At 43.0% G+C, this 27,573-nt stretch overlaps 1 protein-coding gene across 1 annotated transcript in view; it reads right to left on the bottom strand.

Annotated features, from left to right (window-relative positions):
• LOC125452340 (dynein axonemal heavy chain 8-like) overlaps positions 1-27,573 on the bottom strand; it is a 1,165,100-nt gene that overhangs the window by 358,519 nt on the left and 779,008 nt on the right. Inside the window, exons 51-52 of the mRNA XM_059645122.1 lie at positions 14,535-14,621; positions 2,397-2,504 (exon numbers count right to left, since the gene is read on the bottom strand). Coding sequence (XP_059501105.1) covers positions 2,397-2,504; positions 14,535-14,621 — 195 coding nt within the window. The remainder of the gene's footprint in view (positions 1-2,396; positions 2,505-14,534; positions 14,622-27,573) is intronic.

The raw sequence follows: 27,573 nt of genomic DNA, 5'->3' as shown, positions 1-27,573 counted from the left end.
GCAGATAGCTTGGCTCCAAGCTTATAACGTGCTTTCAAAAGAAACAGGTCAGAATAAATCCTTCTTAAAGGCACTTCTCAGTAACAATAGTTTTACTGAGTGTATTATTGTCTGTGGATGGCTGAGCCCTCAGTGCTCACACTCCAGACGAGATTCAGTTGCATGTTGATTGCTTTGCCCTGGCCTCAGGACATTTTGGCCTGATATTAAGTTTGAAAAAGATGGCGATCTTTCAATCATTCACCCCTGCTCACTCCAAGATGCCATTATCACTACCACAACATGTGTCTTAGTTTCAATACAGCACAGAACGTACTCTATTCAGTTCAGCAGTTATACTATCTTGGGAGCATCTTCCCCCCCCCCACCCAATAACGTGCTTTGCATAATAAACACAACCATTTGACAGACTCACACAAACGTTGGGAGGAACAAGGAGCTTGCCTTAGAATGAACATCAAAGTCTGCTAGGCGGTGATTCTTAGGCCATATGGCCTCAACCAATTAAAGGACAAGGGTAACAGATAAATGGGAAAACAATTACTGGCAAGTTTCTCTTGAAACCACATACCATCCTGACTTGGAGCTGAATTACTGTTCCTTAACTGTCACTGGGTGAAAATTTTGAAACTGCTTTCTGCACAGCAATGTGGATATATCTATCTCACATGCAGTGGTTCAAGAAGGTAGCTCACAGTCACAAACTGGAAAGTGTACAAAAAGACTTACAAGGATGTAGCCGAGGCTAGAGGGTTTGAGTTATAAGGAGGGGCTGGATATGCTGGGACTTGTTTCCCTGGAGTCTAGGAGGCTGAAGGGTAATCTAATCGTAAAATCATGAGGGGCACAGAGAAGGTGAATAGCTAAGGTAGGGAGTCCAAAACCAGAGGGCTTAAGTTTAAGGTGAAAGGGGAAAGATTCAAAAGGGCTCTGAGGGATAACTTTTTCACAGAAGGTAGTGTGTATATGGAATGAACTGCCAGAGGAAGTGGTGGATAGGAAAGATTAAGAGGGATATGAGCCAAACATAGGCAAATGGGACTAATTCAGTTTAGGAAATCTGGTTGGCCTGAATGAGTTGGGCCTAAGGGCCTATTTCTCTGCTGTATGACTCTATGATTTTATGATCACACTCTCAATTGCATCGAATGATGGACAGTAAATGTTGACTTTGGCAGTGATGCCCAAATCCTTTAAGCAGTTAGGGCACCCCTTAAGCTATTCTTTTCAAGGCAAGTATACAAGTGTAGCAAATTAAACTTGTCCTCTTAACATAATCCCCATAACTTCAATACCATAGAGCCAGCCTGCTTGTTCAGGCGGGCATAAAACAGCCCATGACACATTTCCATTGAAGAACAGGGAATTCTTCCACTGAGCTGGCTCATGTTCATGCCCCTAAACAACAGCAGTAAAACAAATGAGCTGATTACTCCAAAAACTAAATATTGTATGCTGGACATCAGGGGATAAAAAACAAAACGTTCAAGAAATAGGCCACAGATGTGGCAATACTATCGGAGAGAGAGCAAAGTTGGGTAATCTTTCAGGTCATGACCTCAAAGGCTTTGCTCTCCAGAGAAGCTGCCATAGCAGCTAAACTAATTATTAATTCAAATACAGTTAGAGTGAACTGAAATCTCATTTAGACATTCTTCTTCACCAACCTACACTTGCTGCTATTACTTTTCCAGTCCATTTTGATATATTTGACACACTTAAAACAAGGGGCTTAAATGTATTAATGTCAGCAATATTAATCTATGTGAACCTTTGATGACAGCATTGTAATTTTATTTTCTTTCAACATGAAATTACAAAGTTAACTGAGCAAGTCAATATATTATGAACTTTTTCTGGCTCTGTTTTTCTCAAAGACAGGGCTTATCACTACCTAGTTATACATACTGTAATTTAGAGTTTCTCTCAACACTTAATAAGAAATATCAACAGTGTAGGAGATTTGGGAGAGACCATCTTGAGATTACACAAAGGGTTTCAGCAACAAAGAGAACTGAAAAAAAAATCAAAAAAGGCACTAATTCCACAGTATTGAATATGTTTCTGTAAACCTTACTCATACTCTGAATTGAATGTTTCTGTTTTTTATTTCTCTTGTTTTATTTTACAATAAAAAAAGGGTTTGATTTTTATCGGAAGGTCCTCAAATGAACTATAATACATCTAAGCTGACATCTAGTTTCCTCTTCAACTTCTATCACTTGCAACATACAAAAAATGTATTAAAAGAGTTCAATGATTAAGTTGGCTGATAAAGAATTAAGATTATGAATGTGAATACCAAGGTTTATTAGATGTAACATCAAACTTTTCATTATTACAGTGAAGAAAACCAAAATACCATTCTGATACATTTGATCTAGGTCTATACGTACCTGCTTAGTGAGTTGCTCTTCGCAGAGTTTGTAAAGTACGAAGAATTTCTGAGCCAGCAATATATTTTCCAAAAATCCAACACTGGCAAGCTTTACCCTTATAATGATCTGCAACAGTTAAAAATGAATGTCATAAAGGAACTGTGCTTCATGCACAAATGGAATAAAAATACATAGATATATTTGAGGGTAAACAAATAAACAAACATACCCACAAAGCTGTTGAATTAGCAGTGCAATAATACAGAGCTACATGTAGATAGGTTATGTAATTAAGATCTCTAAATCTGAATCTAATGTTAAATTTGAGTCCTCTGATTTTTTTGAGTGAATATTGACATTTTGTTGGCAAGCAGACTCCTACCACGGATGATTACTTGGAAATCATTATGCATTACAAAGCTGTTCTCAAATGGTTTAGGCAATTAAAGCAGACTCAGTTATTTGCACAATAATATTCCTTCTGGCTTGCATGGTCAATGCAATTGTGGCAAACTATTCTTCACAATTATTCCTGATTTATATTTTACTTTCGACACATGTGAACACACCATGCTCAACCAGTGTCTCTCTGGTATCATCCAGCTTGGCAGATCTGTAGTCGCTTGGTTCCAGTCTCATCTATCCAGTAATGGGAAGAGAATGATTTGAAATTGCTGCTCTTCCCATTCCTGCACAAAAGCTCTAGTCTTGCCCTTGTCAATATGCTCTTCCTCAGTGATATCATCTGAGAACATAACATCAGATTCTTCTGTCTGCTTCCATACAATCTATCTCAAACCCTTTACTGACACTGGTTTGTCAAATTGCTTGAGGGGATGAGCAGAAATTCTCTCCAGTTCTGTGTATATAAAACTGAAACCATTTTCTTTGGTCACTACCATGAAGGCCATTCCCTAGGCGCTACTAGGCCTTGTTAATTTTATTGTGTGACATTAAGTACATTCAGGGAAAGGGCACTGAGGTCTTCCAAATCAAATGGGCACCAGGAGGATGGACAGCATTAACGTGATCCAAAACTATATTTTAATTTAATTTTTCAAGTTGCTTTGAACATTTGATTTTTGTTACAATGCTCCTATAAGAGGCATTTTTTCTTTAATTTGGCTAATGTGATTTAATTGGCTTTAGCTGATTGTCAAAAGAGTGTGAAGACATAGGAACAGAGCAGTATCCAGAGAACTATACCTGCAATGTTTCATTCTATTAATAAATGTATTCCAAGTAATAACTGGCTCTGTTTTCTTCATTCACCCACTGGTCATCTGGTGTTTAGCAGCGGATATAAAAACATAGGAACAGGGGTAGGCCATTTAGCCTTTTGAACCTATTCCACCATTCAATGAGATCATGGCTGATCTGTGTCTGAACTCCATATACCTGCTTTTAGTTCATATGCCTTAATAGATCTGCTTGTAAAAATTCATCTATCTTAGATTTCGAAATAACAACTGATCAAGCATCAACTGCCATTTGTCAAAGAGAGTTGCAAACCTCTACCACTTTTTGTGTGTCGAAGTATTTCCTAACATTTCTCTGAAATATCTGGTCCTAAATTTTAGACTATTCTCCTGCCTCGTTCTAGAATCTCCAACCAATAGAAATAGTTTATTTTTAGCAACCCTGTTTTGTTCTAGTAATATCTTGAAGATTTTGATCAGATATCCCTTCATCTTCTAAATTCTACAGAAAAAAATTCTTAAATTGTATAATCCCCCATTAGAACTTAACGGCTGAAGTCCAAGTATATCATGGTGGCAGATACTGATCTCAGAAAGCTGAAGATTCAAGATTAAGCATTTTTATTTTCCAAACAGAAAATACAAGCCTGCTGGCTGTAACAGAAAATTGTCCCTTTATGATTACCTCCAATGTTTTTAGAAACTAAACCTCACTACTTCTAGAAGAATTAAGTGGACACTTGTGCACAGGCTGTGTTCCTATCAAACAGGAAACAAGTAATAGCCTTGGTATTGTCACTTGCAAATGAAATAACTCCACAGAGGCCGGTATCTCATACCAAGTCACCCTTTATTTACACACGAAGAGCCTTTGATGCTGATCCAGCTCCCTCAGAGCCAGCTGTCAGATGCACAGGATGTCTGGCACCCCTGTTCTTATCTATCATCCACGGCTCCCTTATTGGACCAGATTAACAGGCCCAATCAGGGAATTCACACTCTATCATGTCCACTTGGCTAACCTTGTTACAATCACAACATCCCTCCCCTTTGGAGTCTAAGGATGGAGGCTGGTTCCATTTTTCATAGCTCCTCCTGGAGTGATTTAGCACTGGATCAGGCCAGTCCAACTGTGCCTCTGATATGGGCAGCATGTAACGCACAGTAACTCACCTCTTGTACCCAGAGCATCTCAGAAGAAATTCATTCACTTTTTCAGGCAGCAAAGGGGTTGAGGCTGCGATATTCACAGTGTCCATTCCAGATTCCAAGGTACCTTCGACAATTGATGAAGAGGGAGAACTCATGGGTTCTGGAACAGTTGGACAGGCTGTCAAAGACTGGGCGCAGTTTGCTCCTGCACCATTTACGAGTTTGCAGCTTTCATATTGTCTATGTGCTTTGTACACCACAGGACCTGACCTCACGCTAGCCTTGCCTCTTATTCATGCAGAACCAATCCTGCGATCCTGACAAAAAAAACTTCATTCCCTGAAATAAATTATCTCCCTCACTTAGCGGAGTCTTCTGACTGGCACTGATGTTCCTGATGCCATTTCACCCTCTCTGCCAGGTCCGGAAGATCAGATTTGACCTGGTATGGAGTTTTCTCCCTATCAGCAATTCTTCTGAACCTCTTCCTGTAGTTGAATGAGGGGTGGGCCTATAATCAAATAGGAACCAGGACATCAGAGACAATCATTCAATTTGGCCAGAAGTTCTGGGAAGAAGTGCCTTGTCCTCTTTAATTAGACCTAGCAGGGGTTTGTGGTCTATTATTATCAAAATTTACATCTGCAAAGGTATTTCTGGAACTTCCTGACTCCAAATATGATGGCCAAATCTTCCTTCTCTATCTGGCTATACTTACGCTCTGCATTAGCCAAAGTCACGGATGCATATGCTATTGGGCATTCCACTCAATTGGGCCACTTATGAGCAAGTATTACCTTGATGGTGTAAGGGGTGGCATCGTATGTCAATACCAGATCTCACTTGGGATCATAGCGTGCCAGCACCTTAAAGAATGATAGCCTTTTCTTCACTTCCCTGAAAGCTGTAGCTTGGCTACGTGTCCATTTCCAAGGTTGACCCCTTTCAAAGAGTAGATACAAAGGTGCCAGGATGAAGGCCAAATTATGTATGAACTTTCTGTTATAACTCAATGGCCCAGGAAAAGACCTAAGCTCAGATACAGTCGTGGGAGCTGGGCACCTTTGATTGCTCTCATTTTATCTTGGCATAACCTGATCTTGTTGACTCTGGAACCCAAGTAGATCACTTGGAGTGCCTGGGACATACATTTTTCTCTTCTAAGATGTACACCTGCCTCAGAGAAACATCTAAGGATCATGTCCAAGTTCTCTAAATGCTTCTTATTGGTCTTCCCTGTTATTAGCAGGCTATCTAGATAAACAATAACCTGGGGTGGACCTTGTCCTCCATCATCTGCTGAAAATTGCACAGGCTGACAATATCCCAAATGGCAGTTTCTTATATTGGTACAAAGCCTTATGAGTATTAATTGTGGCATATTTCTGGGAATCTTCATCCAACCATAATTGCAAATACGCATGGCACATATCCAGCTTCAGGAGGGACAGCCCCCTCCCGCACCAGCTTTGTATACATTCTCTAAGTGAAGGATTGGGTATTTATCCAACTGAGAAAAGTGGTTTACTGTTTGTTTAAAATCCCCACAAAGGCGAACAAACTCATCGTGCTTCACAATAAGAAAGACTAGTGCTGATCATTCCACAAACTGGACTGGACTCCTTTGTTTTCCATCCTCCTGATTTCTGCCTCTACTTTTGCCTGTAAGTAAATGGAATTGGGTGAGCCTTGCAGAATTATGGAATTGCTTCCTGGTCAACACACAAGGTGGCCTTGGCTCCTTTGATAGTCCCTAGACCTTCCCGAAAAACTTCGGGATATTTAATTAGTACTTTACTCAGGCAGCCATTTCCAAGTTGGAAAATGTTGAACCAATCAAGATGAGTCTTTCTCACCTAAGCTTCAGCCTGAGCCTTTTACGACAATCAGTGAACCACTTCTTATAAGCGGCTGCAACTGACATTGTACCCTTAATTAGTCATGGTTTCCCAGTATAGATTCTTAGTCTAACTGAGGTCTTGTGTAAACGTTTGTCTGAACACAATCTACTAGATCGCCGACGACACCCCTATCTACATCAACAGAACTAAAGTGGAAATGGTAAAAAGTGTCAAGTTCCTAGGAGTGACAATCACCAACAGTCTGTCCTGGACCACCCATGTTGATTCAACGATCAAGAAGGCACAACAATGTCTCTTCTTCCTAAGGAGGCTATAGAAATTCAGCATGTCCCAAATGACTTTCACCAATTTTTATGGAAGCATCATAGAAAGCATTCTATCTGGATGCATCACGGCTTGGTATTGCGTGAGTGATAATGGGAACTGCAGATGCTGGAGAATCCAAGATAACAAAGTCAGGAGCAAGATGCTGCTTGGCCTGCTGTGTTCATCCAGCTTCACACTTTGTATTTTGTATTGCAACTGTTTTGCCAAAGACTGTAAAAAATTACATAGAGTCGTGAACAGGTTGATACCTCATCTTCAGGTATGCCTGGTGCTGCTCCTGGCATGTCCTCCGGTCTTCTCCATTGAGCCAGTGTTAATCCCCTGGCTTGATGGTAGTGGTTGAGTGGGGGATATGCCAGGCCATGAGGTTACAGATTGTGTTGGAGTACAACTCTGCTGGTGTTGATAGCCCACAGCACCTCATGGAGGCCCAGTCTTGAGTTGGTCACTCTTACGAATACCATCATGGATAGGTGCAACTGCAGCCGGCAGATTAGTAAGGATGAGGTCAAGTATGTTCTTCCCTCTTGTTAGTTACCTCACCACCTGCTACAGACCCAGTCTAGCAGTTATGTCCTTCAGGACCCAACCAGCTCGATTGATAGTACTGCTGCCGAGCCACTCTTGGTGGTGGACATTGAAACCCCTCCACCCGGAGTACATTTTGTGCTCTCATCATCCTCAGTGCTTCCTCCAAATGTTGTTCAACATTAAGTAATACTGATTGATGGGCTGAAGGAGGACAGTATGTGGTAATCAGCAGGAGGTTTCCTTGCCCATATTTAACTTGAAGCCATGAGACTTCATGGGGTCTAGTGTCAATGTTGAGGACTCCCAGAGCAACACCCTCTTCATTGTATACCATTGCGCCGCCACCTCTAATAGGTCTGTCCTGCTGGTGGGACAGGACATATCCAAGGATGGTGATGGTGGTGTCTGGGACATTGTCTACAAGGTATGATTCTGTGAGTCTGACTGTGTCAGGCTGTTGTTTAACTAGTCTGTGAGACAGCTCTCCCAATGTTGGCAGTAACCCCCAGATGTTAGTGAGGACCTTGCATGGTCGACAGGGCTGTTTTGCCGTCGTCTTTTCAGTGCCTAGGTCGATGCCTGGTGATCCATCCAGTTTTGTTTCTTTGAGACTTTCTTGCAATTGGTGTAACTGAGTGGCTTGCCAGGCCTTTTCAGAGGGCAATTGAGAGCCAACCAAATTGATGTAGGTCTGGAATCACAAGTAGGCCAGATCAGGTGAGGATGGCAGATTTCCTTCCCTGAAGGACTTTAGTGAACCAGATAGGTTACTCTGACAATCAACAATGTTGCAAATTCTACTATCTGCAGTGGCAGGATTCAAACCTGGGTCCCCAGAACATTAGCTGTGTTTCTAGATGAATTGTCTAGCGATCGGACCACTAGGCCATCACCTACCTCAGATGAGACAGAATATCCCGAGGCTTTAATCATCATATCCAGTGACTTCAACAAGGCCAACCTCAGAAGTGTGCTATCAAAATACCATCGACACAACTACTGTCCTACCCAGGGGAGGCCAATCATCCTTGCTACATAACCATCTAGATGCCTACCGCTCCCTACACCATCTGCACTTTGGAAAATTAGATTACAAAGCTGTGTTCCTCCTCCCAGCTTACAAACAGAAGTTAAAACTTGAGGACCCAGTACAAGAAGGAGGACAGTGCTGGCCTGAGGAGACGGAAGAGATACTGCAGCGCTGCTTGGAATCGATGGGTTGTTCCATATTCAAGAATTCAACAGCCACCTTAGACACGTTTTCCACTACCATCATGGACTTGATTGGCAAGTGTATAGAGGACTACATGCCAAAACATCAATCTGTATGTTCCCCAACTGGAAGCCATGTATGAACCAGGAAATGCATTGCCTACTGAAGACAAGGTGTGTGACAAGGTCAGATGACGCGCTTACTACCTCCATAAGGCCATTAGTGATGCCGAGAGGCAGTACCAGTTTAAGTCTGAGTCTTAAACTAACCACATGGACATCCATCTTGGGTGGCAAGGCTTACATGACTTAACGAGCTATAAGGTGAAGCAGAACAGAATAGCGGACAAAAATATATAATTCCCTAAAGCCCTCAATGCATTTTACACTCAGTTCAAAGAAAAGATCAGTGAAAGATGCCAGTATTGGACTGGATGGAGGAGGTCAAAAATCATAAGACACCACGTTATAGTCCAACTGGTTTATTTGAAGACACAAGCTTTCGGAGCTCAACACCTTCCTCAGGTGCAATGTGAGACAGGGTATAAGACACAATTTATAAGCAGAAAGTTAACAACCCTGAAACTGGCAGCCTCTTGTTGAATCTTGAATCAGTTAGGAAAGAGACTCCTGAATAAATGCAAAATCCAATTCCTTTCAAGCCATTATTCTGAGAAAATTAAAGGTTTCACCAATGTATACAAGATATGATACTCAGGTCAGACACATTTAAGGTGTGAGGTCTTGCTTAAAATCTGTCTATGTTTTAAACTGGGTTTAGGTTATTTTTGAGCAAAACAGAACATATCTGCAACTACACAAACATCTTGGGTGAAGTAATTCTTATATGTATCTGTGTCTGTGTATGTGCATGTGTGCCCATCTGTGTGTGTGTGCATTGTTGTGTATCTCAAAGTCCACCTTGGAGGACACTGACCCAAAGATCCGAGACTGAATGCTCTTGATTCCTGAGATGTTTCCACAAGGTGATTTGGTGATCTTTGCATGGTGCCATTCATTCATTGTCATAACATCTCGCCAATATATCATGCCTCAGGGCATTTTTGTCAGCATCATATGAGATAGACAACGTTGGCCAAGTCACATCAGCATCTGCCTTGTCATGGTGGATGGTATTCCCACATGTGACGATAATATCTGCGTCAATGATCAGACATGTTGTGCAGAGGTTGCCATGGCAGGGTTGTATGGTGCTGTGCTCAATGTTATACTGAAGACTGGGTAGTTTGCTGCAAACAACCATCTGTTTAAGGTTTGGCAGTTGTTTGAAGGTGAGAGGTAGAAGCAAGCATTGGGAAAAGTTTTCAAATAAACCTGTTAGACTATATCCTGATGTGTGATTTTTGACCCTGACCCACAGAGTTCAATCAGTGACAATAGGCATCAGCATCTCCTCCATGACAATCCTTACCACCAGCGCCCTGCATGGCTGGATTCTCAGCCCCTTACTGTACAGCCCCTTACTGTACTTCCTCTATACTCGACTGTGTGGCCAAAGTTTTTTTTAGATTAGATTACCTACAGTGTGGAAACAGGCCCTTTGGCCCAACAAGTCCACACTGCCCCTTGAAACATCCCACCCAGACCCATCCCCCTATAACTCACACACCCCTGAACACTACAGGCAATTTGGCAAGGCCAATCCACCTAGCCTGCACATCTTTGGACTGTGGGAGGAAACCGGAGCACCCGGAAGAAACCCACGCAGGCACGGGGAGAATGTGCAAGCTCCACACGTACAGTCACCTGAGGCTGGAATCGAACCTGGGTCCCTGGTGCTGTGAGGCTGCAGTGCTACCCACTGAGCCACTGTGCTGCCCAGGAGTTTACAGATACAGTTTGTCCTGGCAAGAAGAAGTCAGTTTCAGGGTTGTTAACTTTCTGCTTATAAATTCTGTGCCTCTCTAACCTGTTCTTCCTCTCATCTATCCCCTGCTCCCACCTCAAGCTGCACCCCCATTTCCAACCTACTAACCTCATCCTGCCCCCTTGGCCTGTCCATCCTCCCTGGACTGACCTATCTCCTCCCTAACTCCCCACCTAAACTCACCTTTACTGGCTCCATCCCCGCCTCTTTGACTTGTCTGTCTCCTCTCCACCTATCTTCTCCTCTATCCATCTTCGATCTGCCTCCCCCTCTCTCCCTACTTATTTCAGAACCGTCTTCCCCTCCCCCATTTCTGATGGAGAGTCTAGGCCCAAAATATCAGCTTTTGTGGTCCTAAGATGCTGCTTGGCCTGCTGTGTTCACCCAGCCCCACACAAATCTAAGCCAGCCAATTACTGCCCCATCTGTCTCATCCTGATCATCAGTAAAGTGATGGAAGATATCATCAACAGTGTTATCAAGCAGCATCTGCTCGGCAATAACCTGCTCAGCACTCAGCTCCTGATCTCATTACAGCCTTGGTTCAAACATTGACAAAAGAGCTGAATTCCAGAGGTGAGGTGAGAATGACAGCCCTTGATATCAAGGCTGCATTCAATGGAATGTGGCATCAAGAAGCCCTAGCAAAACTGGAATCAATGGGTATCAATGGGCAAATGCTCGGGTGGTTGGAGTCTCTACCTGGCACATTGGAAGATGGTCGTGGTTGTGTGAGGTCAATCATCTCAGCTCCAGGGCATTTCTGCAGGAGTTCCTCAGGGTAGCGTCCTAGGCCCAGCCTTCTTCAGCTACTTCATCAGCAACGTTCCCTCCATCATAAGGTGAAAGGTGGGGACGTTTACCGATGATTGCACAATGTTCAGCATCGTTCGGGACTCCTCGGATACTGAAGCAGTCCATATTCACATGCAACAAGATCTGGACAATATCCAGGCTTGGGTTGACCAGTGGCAAGTGGCATTCGCTCCACACAAATGCCTGTCTTTGAACATTACGAATAAGAGACAATCTACCCACTGCCCCTTGTCATTCACTGGCACTACCATCATTGAATCCCCCACTATCAACATCTTGGGGGTTAATATTGACCAAAAACTCAACTGGACTCATCACATAAACACAGTGGCTTCAACAGCAAGTCAGAAGCTGGGAATACTGTGGCGAATAACTCATCTCCCGACTCCTTAAAGCCTGTCCACCATCTACAAGGCACAAGTCAGGAGTGTGATGGAATACTCCCCACTTGCCTGGATGACTGCAGTCCCAACAACACTCAAGAAGCTTGGCACCATCCAGGACGATGCAGCCCACTTGATTGGCACTACATTCACAAGCATTCACTCCGTCTACAACTGACGGTCAGTAGCAGCAATGTGTACTGCCTACAAGATGTACTGTAGAAATCCACCAAAAATCCTCAAACAGCACTTTCCAAACCCATGACTACTTCCATCTAGAAGGACAATGACAACAGAAATATGGGGACACTGCCATCTTCAAGTTCCCCTCCAAGCCATCTTGACTCAAAAATATATCACTATTCCTTCATTGTTGCTTGGTCAAAATGCTAGAATTCCCTCCCTAATGGCATTGTGGGTCAAGCCACAGCAGGTGGAATGTAGTGGTTCAAGAAGGCAGCTCACCACCACCTTCTCAAGGGCAATTAGGAACGGGCAGTAAATGCTGGCCCAGCCAGTGAGAATGCCCACATTCCAAATACGAATTAAAAAAAAAAGTACATTTGTAGTGGTCCATATTTCAACAAGGACACTTTCATCAAGTGGATATTTCATCAAAAAGACTTTCCAGGGTGTGCTCTCTCCTGGATACCAGCCTATGAGGTCTCCCACAAAAATTAGATCAAGTGGGTCTCTTTCGCCGAAATGAATCCGCATACTGCCAGCAATTACAATGGTTTACCGGGCGGACTCCGAATTAAATTTTAACTGTTTGGCCGAGGTTTGACTTTGTTTTTGGGTTTTTCTGTGACCTGACCTAGTCTCTTGTTCACGGTATTTCCTGAGTGATGCTATGCCTTTTGAGTACTGGACATACCTGGGCAAATATGCATATTGTCAGGTAGTTTCCAGTGTTGTAAATGTACTGGAAGAGTTTTGCTAGGGTGTGGCAAATTCTGGAGCACAAGTTGACAGTACAATTGTCAGAACTTGATGCTATCGGCCATCTCCACCCCAACTCCATTGATGTAGATAGGGGTGTGCTCTCCTCCGGTGCAACAGGACACATCCAGAGATGGTGATGCTGGTGTCTGGGACATCGTTTGGAGGGTACGATTCCATGTGTATGACTATGACAGGCTGTTGCTTGACTTGAATGTGAGACAGCCCTCCCAATTTTTGCACAATCTCACTGATGTTAGTAAAGAGGACTTTGTAGAGTTGATAGTGCTGTTTTTGCCATTGTTGTTTTCATTAGATAAGTTGCTGCCAAGTGATATGCCCATTTTCATTCCCTTTTTCCTTTATAGTGGTCGATACAACTGAATGCCTTGCTCGGCTGTTTGAGAAGCTAGTTACGAAGCAACCACAGTATTGTGAGTCCAACGTCGTGCAAAGCATTCAGGGTATTGCTGCTCCTATTCCTGGTCCTGATTGCTGATTTTTAAGAGCCATGAGGCTATGCTGCAGCTCTATAAACCTCCAGTTAGAACACACCTAGAATATTGTGTTCAGTTGTGGTCACCTCATTACAGGAAAGATGTGGAAGCTTTAGAGAGGGTCCAGAGGAGATTTACTAGGATGCTGCTTGGACTGGAGGGCAGGTCTTATGAGGGAAGGTTGAGGGAGCTAGGGCTTTTCTCATTGGGGCGAAGAAGGATGAGAGGTGACTTGATAGAGGCGTACAAAGTGTTGAAATGCATAGATAGAGTGGATAGTCAGAGACTTTTTCCCAGGGCGGAAATGATTATTACAAGGGGGCATAATTTTAAGGTGATTGGAGGAAAGTATGGGCGGGATGTCAGAGGTATGTTCTTTACACAGAGAGTAGTGAGTGTGTGGAATGCACTGATGGCAGTGATAGTAAAGTCAAATACTTCAAAGGCTTTTAAGCAACTCGGGGTAGACATTTGGCGGATAGTAAAATGCAGGGTGTGCAGGGTAGATTGATCTTAGTAGGATAATAGGTGACACAACATTGTGGTCCGAAGGGCCTGTACTGTGCTGTGCTGTTATATGTTCTAGTCTGGGGAAACGTCTTCTTGGTTGAATGGACTGATGGTAGCAGACCATTGTTAAAGCTTTGAATTTTCAAGGAGCACACATCCACCTCCTGGACTTGCCCCAATCCCAGTGTAAACTCGGAACCTTCCCTGGGGCTTTATGGTTAAAGTGCAGCAAATGTTTTTTACATGCTGTTCAGCACTTTCCTTGTGCCTCTGAAGGGTCTAGTCATTTAATTGTATTGATATGGCGTGATTTACAGTTTTCTGAAGTGTGCACAACTTATTGAAATTTATAAAAAGGCTATTTCAGCAGACTTTTCAATCTTATGCACAGTGTCCCACATTGTGTAGGACAGCTCCTGAGCCACAGCTTGCCCTGGTATCTGACACTATTGCTGGGTTAAAATCTGGAATTTCTTCCTCCATTGCATTGTGGGTCTACTTAAATAGGCTTCAGTGACTCAAGAAAGCAGCATGTCACCACTTTCTCAATGGCAATGAGCGGCTGGCAACAAATGCCGCTCAACCAGTTGCACCTATGTCCCGCAAGTAAGTTAAAAAAAAGTGTGGGGATTCCAGATCAGGCTTCTGCTTCATTATGGGCAGCAAAATGCCACACCGGTACTGGGAACTGAAGCCACAACCTTCTGATTTAGAGATAAGACAGCTATTATTTGAGCCACAGCTAATATAGCCAGATTCAGAAGTCTTGAATTTAAACTTCACTGAGATTGAGTTGTTCATACGTAACACCCTCAGAATTTGAACAATATCGCTCACCTGTCTATCTGGCACCATCATTGCTACTGTCCTAAATTGGATCTTTAGATTTTCTGGCAATTCTTGACGTCCTGCATAACCAGGATTCTGCAAGTGAGAGAAGAAAGTAGCATTGAATTGAGAAACTTGTTTAAAGTAATATTCCTAAACTGACGTATTCCTAAATTAAGTGTACATCAAAGTAAAAAATCTTTGTTGTCTACTGGTAAAATATAATCTAAATGGAATCAGAAAAAGGAAAGTTGGTCAGGGAGCTTTAACAGTCCCATATTATTTTACTCCTGTTGATTGAAAAGCTGGAAAATTCAGATTGCTTGTTACAAGTCCCTCCATCCAAATTAATGTTCTGTAGTTGGGGTGTTCCCAAATCTTGTACCCAACAGCCTTTAATTCCACTGTAATAGTGAGTATTTCTACATTTCAGCCTCAGGAGAAATGAAAGCTATATTTTTTGCCAGATTACTGGTAATAGCTGCAGTTAACTGTTGTGTATCAGAGAGGCCGTTAGTAATGAGAACTTCTGGCTTTTGGATGAGTAGAGATGAAATGGTTTGCCAGTGTTTTGTAGAGTGAGGGAGCAGTTGTCAACAGGAAATCTCTCAAACAAATACACTACAACATAAGGGCGGCACGGTGGCACAGTGGTTAGCACTGCTGCCTCACAGCGCTAGGGACCCGGGTTCAATTCTGGCCCCGGGCGACTCTCTGAGTGGAGTTTGTACATTCTCCCCGTGTCTGCGTGGGTTTCCTCCAGGTGCTCCGGTTTCCTCCCACAGTCCAAAGATGTGCAGGCCAGGTGGATTGGCCATGCAAAATTGCCCATAGTGTTCAGGGAGGTGTAGATGAGCTGGGTTATAGGGGGATCGGTCTGGGAGGGATGCTGTGAAGTTCGGTGTGGACTTGTTGGGCCGAAGAGCCTGTTTCCACACTGCAGGGATTCTGATTCTGATTCTAACGTGCAGTTAGCCAAAGAATATAAGATTTGGCCCAAAGTTTCAATGTGTGCTTCGAAATGGGCATCAAACTGCATATTGAACTATGTACAACAAATACAAATCAGGGAGATTCTTGGATCAAAAGTCACTGTGTCACATGACCTAACATCATTTCCTGTCAGGGGCCTGAGTTTGATTTCACCCTCGAGCAGCTGTCTGTGTGGAGTTTACACGTTCTTCCAGTGTCTGCATGAGTTTCCTCCCACTGTCCAAAGAATTGCAGGCTAGGTGGACTGGCTATGCCAAATTGCTCATAGTATTCAGGGATGTCTAGATTAGGTGGGTAATGCCTGTTTCCACACTGTAGGGATACTAAGATAAATTGGGAGGATAGAATTGGATGAGTGCCATTTTCATGGAGGGATATGTGCTGGTGGAGAGTGCAAAGATTGAGAGGGCAAAACCATATAGAGATAGTAAGCGAAGGACAAGATTTTTCAATTAAGTTGTTTAACCATGAAGAAATTAACCAAGGTTGCTCAGCCAGGGATCATTAAAAGCAGAGATAATGGGAACTGCAGATGCTGGAGAATCCGAGATAACAAAGTGTGGAGCTGGATGAACACAGCAGGCCAAGCAGCATCTTAGGAGCATAAAAGCTGATGTTTCGGGCCTAGACCCGTCATCTGTTGCCTTTGTTAATACACCCACGATTTCCAAGTGGGAGTAAATCCTGTCTCGAAGAATCCTTTCCAATAATTCCCCTACCACAGACACACAGCTCATTGGTCTGTAATTAGCTGGGTTATCCTTGCTACCCTTCTTAAACAAAAGAACAACATTCTCCAATCATCTAGGACCTCCCCAGTAGCCAGTGAGGATACAAAGATTTCCCTCAAGGCCCCAGCAATTTCCTCCCTTGCCTCTCTCAGTATTTGGTGTATATCCCATCAGGCCCTGGGGACTTGTCTACCTTAGTGTTGTTCAACACCCCAATACCTCCTCCCTTTTGATCTCAACATGACCCAACCATCAACACACCCTTCCCCCAACTCATCACCCACCAAGTCCTTTTCTATGGTGAAGCATAAGGAAGAAATTGCACAAGAGATAATAGGCCTGAAATGTCATATGACACGGAAAATTGAAAAGTGACTATAGTTGATACATTGGTAATCATATTTCAAAATTCCACAGATTATGGAATGATTTCAGCAGATTGCAAGCTTGCAAAAAGGAGCAAGAAAAGATGAGCTACTTCAACTTCCCTAATATCAACTGGAACCTCCTAAGTGCAAATAGTTGGGATGGAGCAGATTTTTTCAGATGTTTGTAGGAAGGATTTCTGATTCAATATGTAGATAGGCTGACTAGAGGGGAGGCCATATTGGATTTGGTGCATGGGAACAAACCAGGCCAGGTATCAGATCTCTTGGTGGGACAGCATTTCAGTGATTGTGACCACAACTCCCTGACCTTTACTATAGTCATGAAGAGGCATGGGGCAGACGGTATGGGAAAGTATTTAATTGGGGAGGGGGAATTACAATGTGATTCGGCAGGAACCACAGCACATAAATTGGAAACAGATGTTCTCAGGGAAATGCACAACAGAAATGTGGAGGTTGTTTAAGGAGCAGCTGCTACAGGTACTGGATAGATTTGTCCCACTGAGGCAAGGAAGAGATGGTAAGGTGAAGGAACTTTGGATGAGAAGACATGTGGAACATCTTGCCAAGAGGAAGAAGGAAGCTTACTTAAGGTTGAGGAAGCAAGGATTGGACAGACCTCTGGAGGGTTACAAGGTAGACAGGAAGGAACTGAAGAATGGACTTAGGAAAGCTAGAAGTGGGTATGAGAAAGCCTTGGAGGGTAGGATTAAGGAAAAACCCAAGGTATTATATACTTATGTGAGGAACAAAAGGATGGCCAGAGTGAGGGTACGGCCAATCAGGGATAGCAGAAGCAACTTGTGGCTGGAATTGGGGGAGATAGGAGAGGTCCTTAATTAATACTTTGCTTCAGTATTCACCAGTGAGAGGGACATTGATGTTTGTGAGGACAGCGTGACACAGGCTGATATGTTCAAACAGGTTGATGTTAAGAAGGAGGATGTTTTAGAAATTTTGGAAAATATGAGGATAGATAAGTTCCCTGGACCAGACGGGTTATATACAAGGCTAGTATAGGAAGCAAGGGAAGAGGCTGCAATGTTTTTGAGTGTCACTGTCACTCTGGAGTAGTACCTGATTATTGGAGGGTGGCAATTGTTACTTCCTTGCTCAAGAAAGGGATTAGGGATAATCCTGGGAATTACAGATCAATCAATCTTACTTCTGTGGTGGGAAAATGATTAGGGAGGATTCTGAGAGATAGTATTTATGATTATTTGGAAAAGTACAGTTTAATGAGAAATAGTCAGCATGGCTTTGTGAGGAGCTGATCATGCCTCACAAGCCTTATTGAATTATTTGAGGATGTGACAAAACACACTGATGAAGGTTGAGCAGTGGATGTGGTGTATATGGATTTTAGCAAGGCATGTGATATGGTTCCCCATGGTAGGCTCATTCAGAAAGTAAGGAGGCTTAGGATTCATGGAAGTTTGGCTGTCTGGATACAGAATTGGTTGTCCAATCAAAGACAGAGGGTGGTAGTGGATGGAAAGTATTCAGCCTGGAGCTCGGTGACCAGTGGTATGCCGCAGGGATCTATTCCGGGACCTCTGCTCTGTGATCTTTATAAGTGACTTCTATGAGGAAGTGAAAGGGTGGGTTAGTAAGTTTGCTGATGACACAAAGTTTGGTGGAGTTGTCGATAGTGTGGAGGATTGTTGTAGGTTCCAATGGGACAATGACAGGACGCCAAGCTGGGCAAAGTAGTGGCAGATGGAGTTCAACCTGACAAAGTTTGAAGTGATTCATTTTGGAAGGTCGAATTTGAATGCAGAATACAGGGTTAATGGCAGGAATCTTGGCAGTGTGGAGGAATAGAGGATCTTAGACTCTATGTCTGTAGATCCGTCAAAGTTGCCACCTGAGATTATAGGGTTGTTTAGAAGGTGTATGGTATGTTGGCTTTCATTGGCAGATGGATTCAGTTTAAGAGCTGCGAGGTTATGCTGTAGCTCAATAAAACCCTGATTCGACCACACTTGGTCACCTCATTATCGGAAGAACGTGGAAGCTTTAGAGATGGTGCAGAGGAGATTTACCAGGATGCTGCCTAAACTCGAGGGCAAGTCTTATGAGGAAAGGTTGAGGGAATTAGGGCTTTTCTCGTTGGAGCAAAGAAAGATGACAGAGGTATACAAGATGATAAGAAGAATAGACAGAGTAGATAGCCATACACTTTTCCCAGGGCAGAAACGAATATTACAAGGGGGCATAATTTTAAGGTGATTGGAGGAAGGTATAGGGGAGATGTCAGAGGTAGGTTCTTTACACAGAGAGCGGTGGGTGCGTGGAATACACTGTCAGTGGTGGTAGTAGAGTCAGATACATTAGGGACACTTAAGCAACTCTTGGACGGGCACATGGATGATAGCAAAATATAAGGTATGCAGAGTAGTTTGAGCTTCGATGGGGTAATAGATCGGCACAACATCGTGGGCCGAAGGGCCTGTACTGTTCTATGTTCTGTGTTCTATATTCTATGACATGTTTGCCTTATAACAGTAATAAAGAAAACACTGGAATCTAACATAAAGGGCAATCAATCAACATCAGGTTAAAAATGATCTGGTTGGGCATTGTCAACATGGATTTGTGAATGGAAAATTGTTTAGCAAACCAGTTGGAGCTTTTTGAGGATGTTAACAAAATTGATGAAGGACATGTTGTGTATTTGCATATTCATAGGGCATTTAAGGACACCCCTAGAAGTTGGTTACCAGACTTAAAGCAGATAGGATAGAAGGTAAAGCACAGGCATGGACTAAGGGTTGCCTGATATTTAAAAATAACAGAATTGGAATGAATGAGCCAATCTCAAACTGACTGACTGTAACTGGTGGGGTATTGCAAGGATCAATACTTAGGCCCCAGATGTTTACAATATACATCCATGATTTGGAGATGTAATGTTTCCAAATTTATAAATATTATAAAGCTAGGCAGAAAAGTGTTGAGGAAGGTGTAAAATATTTCAAAAGGATTTGAACAAAGAACAAAGAACGAAGAAATTTACAGCACAGGAGGCCCTCCAAGCCTGCGCTGATTGAGATCCTCTGTTTAACCTGTCATCTATTTTCTAAGGGTCTGTGTCCATTTGCTCCCCACCCATCCAAGTACCTGTCCAGATATATCTCAAAAGACGCTAATGTGTCTACATCTACCACCTCCGCTGGCAACGCATTCCAGGCACCCACCACCCTCTGCGTAAAGAACTTTCCACACATATCTCCCATAAACGTTCCTCCTCTTACTTTGAACTCATGATCCCTAGTAATTGAGTCACCCACTCTGGGAAAAAGCTTCTTGCTATCCACCCTGTCTACACCCCTCATGATTTTGTAGACCTCAATCAGGTCCCCCCTCAATCTCTGTCTTTCCAATGAAAATAATCCTAATCTACTCAACCTCTCTTCATAGCTAGCACCCTCCATACCTGGCAACATCCTGGTGAATGGGGCGTTGGATGCCTTCAAGGCAGAGATTGACAAATTCTTGATCTCAAAAGGATTCAAGGGCTACGGGAAGAGTGCAGGGAAGTGGTGTTGAAATGTCCATCAGCCATGATTTAAATGGCGGAGTGGACTTGATGGGCCAACTGGCCTTACTTCCACTCCTATGTCTTATGGTCTTATGGAACCTCCTCTGCACCCTCTCCAAAGCGTCCACATCCTTTTAGTAATGTGGCAACCAGAACCGTACACAGTACTCTAAATGTGGCTGAACCAAAGTCTTATAAAACTGTAACATGACCTGCCAACTCTTGTACTCAATACCCCGTCTGATGAAGGAAAGCATCCCGTATGCCTTCTTGACCACCATATTGACCTGCATTGCCACCTTCAGGGAACAATGGACCTGAACACCCAGATCTCTCTGTTCATCAATTTTCCCCAGGGCTTTTCCATTTACTGTATAGTTCGCCCTTGAATTTGATCTTCAAAAATGCATCACCTCGCATTTGCCCAGATTGAACTCCATCTGCCATTTATCTGCCCAACACTCCAGTCTATCTATATTCTGATGTAATCTCTGACAATCCCCTTCACTATCTGCTACTCCACCAATCTTAGTGTCATCTGCGAACTTGCTGATCAGACCACCTACACCTTCCTCCAAATCATTTACATATATCACAAACAACAGTGGTACCAGCACAGATCCCTGTGGAACACCACTAGTCCTAGGTCTCCAATTTGAGAAACTCCCTTCTAATAGTACTCTCTGTCTCCTGTTGCCCAGCCAGTTTTTATCCATCTAGCTTGCACACCCTGGACCCCATGTTCATTTTCTCCATCAACCTGCCATGGGTAACCTTATCAAACGCCTTACTGAAGTCCATGTATATGACATCTACAGCCTTTCCCTCATCAATCAACTTTGTCATGTCCTCAAAGTATTCTATTAAGTTGGTAAGACATGACCTTCCCTGCACAAAACCATGTTGCCTATCACTGTTAAGCCCATGTTCTTCCAAATGGGAATAGATCCTGTCCCTCAGTATCTTCTCCAGTAGCTTCCCTACCACTGACGTCAGGCTCACCGGTCCATAATTACCTGGATTATCCTTGCTCCCCTTCTTAAACAAGGGGACAACATTAGTCAGTCTCCAGTCTTCGAGGACCTCACCCGTGTCTAAGGATGCTGCAAAGATATCTGCTAAGGCCCCGGCTATTTCCTTTCTCACTTCCCTCAACAGCCTAGGATAGATCACATTCTGTCCAGGGGACTTGTCCACCTTAATGTCTTTTAGGGTACCCAACACTTCCTCCTTCCTTTTGTCAACTTGACCTAGAGTAAGCAAACATCTATCCCTAACCTCAACATCTGTCATGTCCCTCTCCTTGGTGAATACCGATGCAAAGTACTCGTTAAGAATGTCACCCATTTTCTAAGACTCAGCGCATAACTTTCCTTCTTTGTCCTTAAGTGGGCCAATCCTTTCTCTAGTTTCCCTCTTGCTCTTTATATATGAATAAGAGGCTTTGGGATTTTCCTTAACCGTGTTTGCCAGCAATTTCTCATGTCCTCTCTTAGCCCTCTTAATCCCTTGTTTCAGATTCGCTCTACATTCCCCATATTCTTCCAAAGCTTCATCTGTCTTCAGTCGCCTAGACCTCATGTATGCTTCCTTCTTCCTTTTGGCTAGTCTCACAATTTCACCTGTCATCCATGGTTCCCTAATCTTGCCTTTTCTATTCCTCATTTTCACAGGAACATGTCTCTCCTGCACACTAATCAACCTCTCTTTAAAGGCCTCCCACATATCAAATGTGGATTTATCTTCAAACAATTTCTCCCAATCTACATTCCCCAGATCCTGCCGAATCTTGGTATAGTTGGCCTTCCTCCAGTTTAGAACTCTTCCTTTAGGACCACTCTCATCCTTGTCCATGGGTATTATAAAACTTATGGAATTGTGGTGGCTATTTCCAAAGTAGTCCCCCACAGTAATTTCAACCACCTGGATGGGTTCATTCCCTAATACCAGGTCCAGTATGGCCCTTTCTCAAGTTGGAGTACGTATATACTACTCTAGAAAACCCTCCTGGACACACCTTACAAATTCTGCTTTATCTTGCCCCTTAACACTGAGTGAATCCCAGTCAATGTTGGGAAAATTAAAATCTCCCATCACCACCACCCTGTTTCTCCCACACCTTTCCACTATCTGTTTACATATTTGTACCTCTATCTCACGCTCGCTGTTGGGAGGCCTGTAGTACAGCCCCAACATTGTCACTGCATCCTTCCTATTTCTGAGTTCTACCCATACTGCCTCACTGCTTCAGTCCTCCATGGGGCCCTCCCTCATTTGGCGGGGCTTCTTGGCTAATATGGTGCTAGTTAAGGGAAGTGAGGAAAAGCCAGGGAACTATACACTGGTGAGACTGATGTCAGTGGTGGGTCAGTTTTTTTTATTTATAAATGAGATGAGGGCATCACTGGCTAGGCCAGCATTTATTGCCCATTCCTAATTGCTCAGAGGGCAGTTGAGAGTCAACCACATTGCTGTTGGTCTGGAGTCACATGTAGGCCAGACTAGGTAAGGATGACAGTTTCCCTCCGTAAAGGACATTAGTTGTTGTTGGAGGGGTTTCTGAGGGACAAGATTTACATTCCTTTTGAAAGGCAAGGACCGATAAGGGATAGTTAATATGGCTTAACATGTGCATGTGAAATCATGTCTTACCAATGTGAGTTTTTGAAGAAGTGACAAAAGATTCAAGGTTGAGTGCAAAAAACTCTCTGTAAGGACTTCAACAAAACATGTGACAAGATTCAGCACGGTAGATTGGTAAACAAGTTAGATTACATGAAATCCATTAGGGAGCTAGCCATTCGGATACAAAATTTCCTTCAAGGTCGGAGGCAGAAGGTGGCAGTGGAGGGTTTTTCAGACTAGACGCCTATGACCAGTGCTATGCTACAAGGATCAGTGCTGGGTCCACTGCTTTTTGTCACTTATATAAATTGCCTGGATGTGAGCACAGGTATGGTTAGTAAGTTTGTAGCTGACACCAAAATTGCTGGTGGAATGGGCAGTGGAGAAGATTGAATACAATCAGATCATGATTAGATGAGCTGATGGGCCAAGGATTTTTTGATAATTTGGATAAATGAGGTGTTGCATTTTGATAAAACAAATTGGGGCAAGACTTGTGCACTTAATGGTTGGGTACTGGGGAGTGTTGCTAAACAAAGACCTTGGGGTGCAAGTTTGTAGATCCTTGAAGGTAGAATCAAATGTAGATAGCGTTGTGAAGTTGTTTGGCAAGCTTGCCTTCACTGCTTAGTGCAGAGTGTAGGATTTTGGAGTTCCTGTTGTGGCTATACAGGATGTTGGAAAGACCACTTTTTAGAATACTTCAGTCAATTCTGGTCTGTCTGCTACACTAAAGATCTTAAAGATTATAAAGACATTGCTGGGATTGGAGGGTTTGAACTGTGGGGAGAGGCTGATTAGGGTGGGGTTATCCTGCTTGGAGGGTCAGAGGCTGAGGGGCACAGATAGGATGAATAGGGTAGGAGAGTCCAACTTGGAGGGCATAAGTTTAAGGTGAGAGGGGAAAGACTTAAAAGGGACCTGAAGTGCAACGTTTTCATGCAGAGAATGGGGTGTTTATGGAATGAGCTGCCAGAGGAAGTGGTGGATGTGGGCACAAGTACAACATTTAAAAGGCATTGGAGTATATGAATGGGAAGGGTTTAGAGGAATATGGGCCAAATGCTGGTAAATGGGATTTGATCAGTTTACCATCTCTGGTTGGAATGGACAAGTTGGACCAAAGAGTCTATTTCCATGCTGTAACTCTAGTGATTGGGACAGAACACAGAAGATGGAATATTACGTGGAAAAATGTGAGGTTATCCACTTTCACAGGAAGAATGGATGTAGAGTATTCCTCAAATGGTGTGAGGTTGGCAAATTTCCCTGTGGAAAGAGACTTGGGTGCCCTTGACAATAAGTAACTGAAGGCTAATGATGCAACAAGCTATTAGGAAGGTTAATGGAGTGTTAACTTTCATTGCAAGAAAATTTGAATACAGGAGGAGTGTGACCTCAGATAACACGGTGTGAAGCTGGATGAACACAGCAGGTCAAGCTGCATCAGAGGAGCAGGAAAGTTTGACGTTTCGGGTCGGGACCCTTCTTCAGGAGTGTGATCTCACTTTAGTTGTGTAGAAGCTTAGGCAGGTTGTATCTGGACTACTGTGTGTAGTTTAGGCTTATCTCAGGAAAGATATTACTGCCATAGAGTGTGATGTAGATTCATCAGATTTGTTTCTAGGATTGTGGGATTTGTCCAGAAGAGATTGGGCAAACTGGACCTGTATTCTCCAGATTCTTGAAGAATGAGAAGTGATCTCATTGAAACTTGAAGCACCAAAAGCAGTCAACAGGACAGATAAATGTAAGATGCTTCAGTGGGTTAGTCACTGGGTCTTGGCAGTAAAAAAATGGTGCAGTTGGCAAGCCCTGCAGTTGGGGGATTCTAGATGAGGCAGCAAAACCCAGTGGTCACTGAGCCTGCCAATCCAGCCTTAGCAAAAAGGGAGAATATGTATCTCTGCCTGTGAGATGTGATAGATGTCTAAAGATCACTCTTTAAAGGATTTTGTGGCAAATAACTTCAAGACCATAATCTTGCCTGCTATTGCAAAGCATCGTAATCTTGGGTGTGAAGTCCTCACTGGAAGCATAAGTATCAGTGACCATCCGCTTAGACAGTCATAGTCTCTTTGGTAACAGTTCAGTCACAAGATCATACAAGCATAAAAACAACAGTACATTAGGCCAAGATAATAAAATGTGAGGCTGGATGAACACAGCAGGCCAAGCAGCATCTCAGGAGCACAAAAGCTGACGTTTCGGGCCTAGACCCTTCATCAGAGAGCCTCTCTGATGAAGGGTCTAGGCCCGAAACGTCAGCTTTTGTGCTCCTGAGATGCTGCTTGGCCTGCTGTGTTCATCCAGCCTCACATTTTATTATCTTGGAATTCTCCAGCATCTGCAGTTCCCATTATCTCTGACAAAGAAATCATGTGACTTAAGCTAAATGACAAGACAATGCTTCTGGTAAGATAACTGTCCACCCCCTGCAAGTTCCCCTCCAAACCATTCTCTGCTTGTTATTCCTTCAGCATTGTTGGGTCAAAATCCTGCATCACCCTGTCTAATGGTACTTAAGACATAACTTCAAGCAAATAAACTTCAGTGGATAAAGAAAGCAGTATTGAGGTGCAATAAATGCTTACTTAGTCAGCAAAGTCCATTTCCCACGAATGAGTATTTTTTAAAAAAATGAGCTTTACTACGCAGCAAAGGACATATAGAAAGATTATAAAAACAGGATCAGAGAGAAAAGACCTATGCCAGCATAAGGGCAGTACAGTTTTGTCTGGAGGATGTTTGGTTAGCATGGATAAAATGGACTGAAAGGTCTGTCTTGATGCTGTATGATTCCATTTCTCTATTTAGAAAAAAAGCCTTAAAGTATTTTAGCAGACGAAGTAGTAGGGACATAGAAAATCCTCAGGTTTCTTTTCTTAGAGTGCAGTGAGTTAGCTTGTAGATTCACAGAATTCTTATAGTGGGAAAGCAGGCCACTTGGCCCAAAGGGTCCATAGTGACCCTCTGAAGAATAATCCACCCAGATCCACCACATCATGGTAACCCTACATTTCCAATGGCTAACCCTACATATCTCTGGACACTACCTGCAATTTAGGATGGCCAATTGACTTAACCTGCACATCTTTGGACAGAGGGAAGAAACCTGCTCAGACATGGGAAGAACATGCAAACTCCACGCAGACAGTCACACAAGTTTGGAATTTGTTTGGGTCTTTGGCACTGAGGCAGCAATGCTAACCATTGAGCCACTGTGCCATGTCTGTATAGCCTGGGATAAGATGGTAATGGAGAGAATCAGATCTGGTGAACATACAGAAAATGTGCTGAAAGTAAATGGTTGCAACCTCATCTGTTGAGTAAAAAGTGAAAATTGAAGGTATAATTTCCTGGTATTAAATTCTGTAACATATAATATTATGTATCTTCCTTTATGCTGTTCACATTAAGAAATTTCCAATTGTCTTGGATATATAGTTGTTTTCAGCAATTAGTTGCATTCTCTCTATGGCAAGTGCCTATTTTTCATAGGTAAGGAGTTAAAAACTGGCCACAGTCCTCAAGGAATGGTCTTGCCAAGAAATCATTACCTCTATAAATAATACACAGAACTGCAGATGCTGGATATCTGAATCAAACAAACCGGAATTTGCGGGAGGAACTCAGCGAGTCTGACAGTGTCCAGAGAAAATTGAGTTCATGCTGCGATACTGCTTCAGAATTAGAAAAAGGTGGTATTTATGATAATGTCGGCGGTTTGGAGGTGTAAATGGCTTGATGGAGAGGGAGCCGAGAGGGAGAAAAATTGGTAGGTAGACAGACATTGTTGATAAGAAGCCAGGGAAAAAGAGATGCTAGATAGGTAATAATGGGGATTATGAGCAGTTGAAAATGGGTTGGCTATGCTGAAATTTACCATTTCATTAACAGGTCATGGTGTTGTCGATTTGGGTAATAGACAGGAAAGAAATTGTTCATGCTTTGAAATTGTAAAACTGTGAGTCCTGGGGGCTGTAAGCTGAAATGTTTATTCCTCCAACTTGCCGAGAGCTTGCCCGGAACATTGTAGCCTCAAACAGAATTGTTGTATGCTGTACCACATGTTAAGTTTCATTGACTCATGAACAATGACGCTCAAGATCCTGTGATATTCATAACTTAAAGTTTTGGTAAAGATGTGTAGCTTGGGGTTGTGGATGATGTTGTTGACTTGCTTATTGAGCTGGCTTGTTTTTGTTCAGAAGTTTCGTCACTATGCCAGGTGACATCATCAACGGACCCTCTGATGAAGCAATTATATTCTACTCCACTTGGAATTTATACTGTTCAGTCTGATATGATGAGTACTGTCATTTCCAGTTTTGAGTTGTATGGATACAGATCAAAACTGGAAATGACAGTACTCACCAATATGGACCGGATTTGATCAGCGTCCTTGAAGTAAAAGAGCCATTAGGAGGCAGTGACCATAATATGACAAGTTTTAATCTGCAATTTGAGAGGGAGAAGGGAGAATCGGAAGTGTCAGTATTGCAGTTGAACAAGGGGAACTACGGAGCTATCAGGGAGGAGCTGGCCAAAGTTCAATGGTGCAGTACCCTAGCAGGGATGGCAGTGGAACAACAATGGCAGGTGTTTCTGGATATAATGCAGAAGGTGCAGGATCAGTTCATTCCAAAGAGGAAGAAAGATCCTAAGGGGAGGCAGGGGCAGCCATGGCTGACATGGGAAGTTAAGGACTGTATAAAGATAAAAGAGAAAAAGTATAACATAGCAAAGATGAGCGGGAAGCCGGA

Source organism: Stegostoma tigrinum, chromosome 4, assembly GCF_030684315.1.
Source record: "Stegostoma tigrinum isolate sSteTig4 chromosome 4, sSteTig4.hap1, whole genome shotgun sequence".
NCBI lineage: Eukaryota > Metazoa > Chordata > Chondrichthyes > Orectolobiformes > Stegostomatidae > Stegostoma > Stegostoma tigrinum.
Note: the sequence above shows the minus strand (reverse complement) of the source record. Positions and strands in the feature narration are given on the sequence as shown.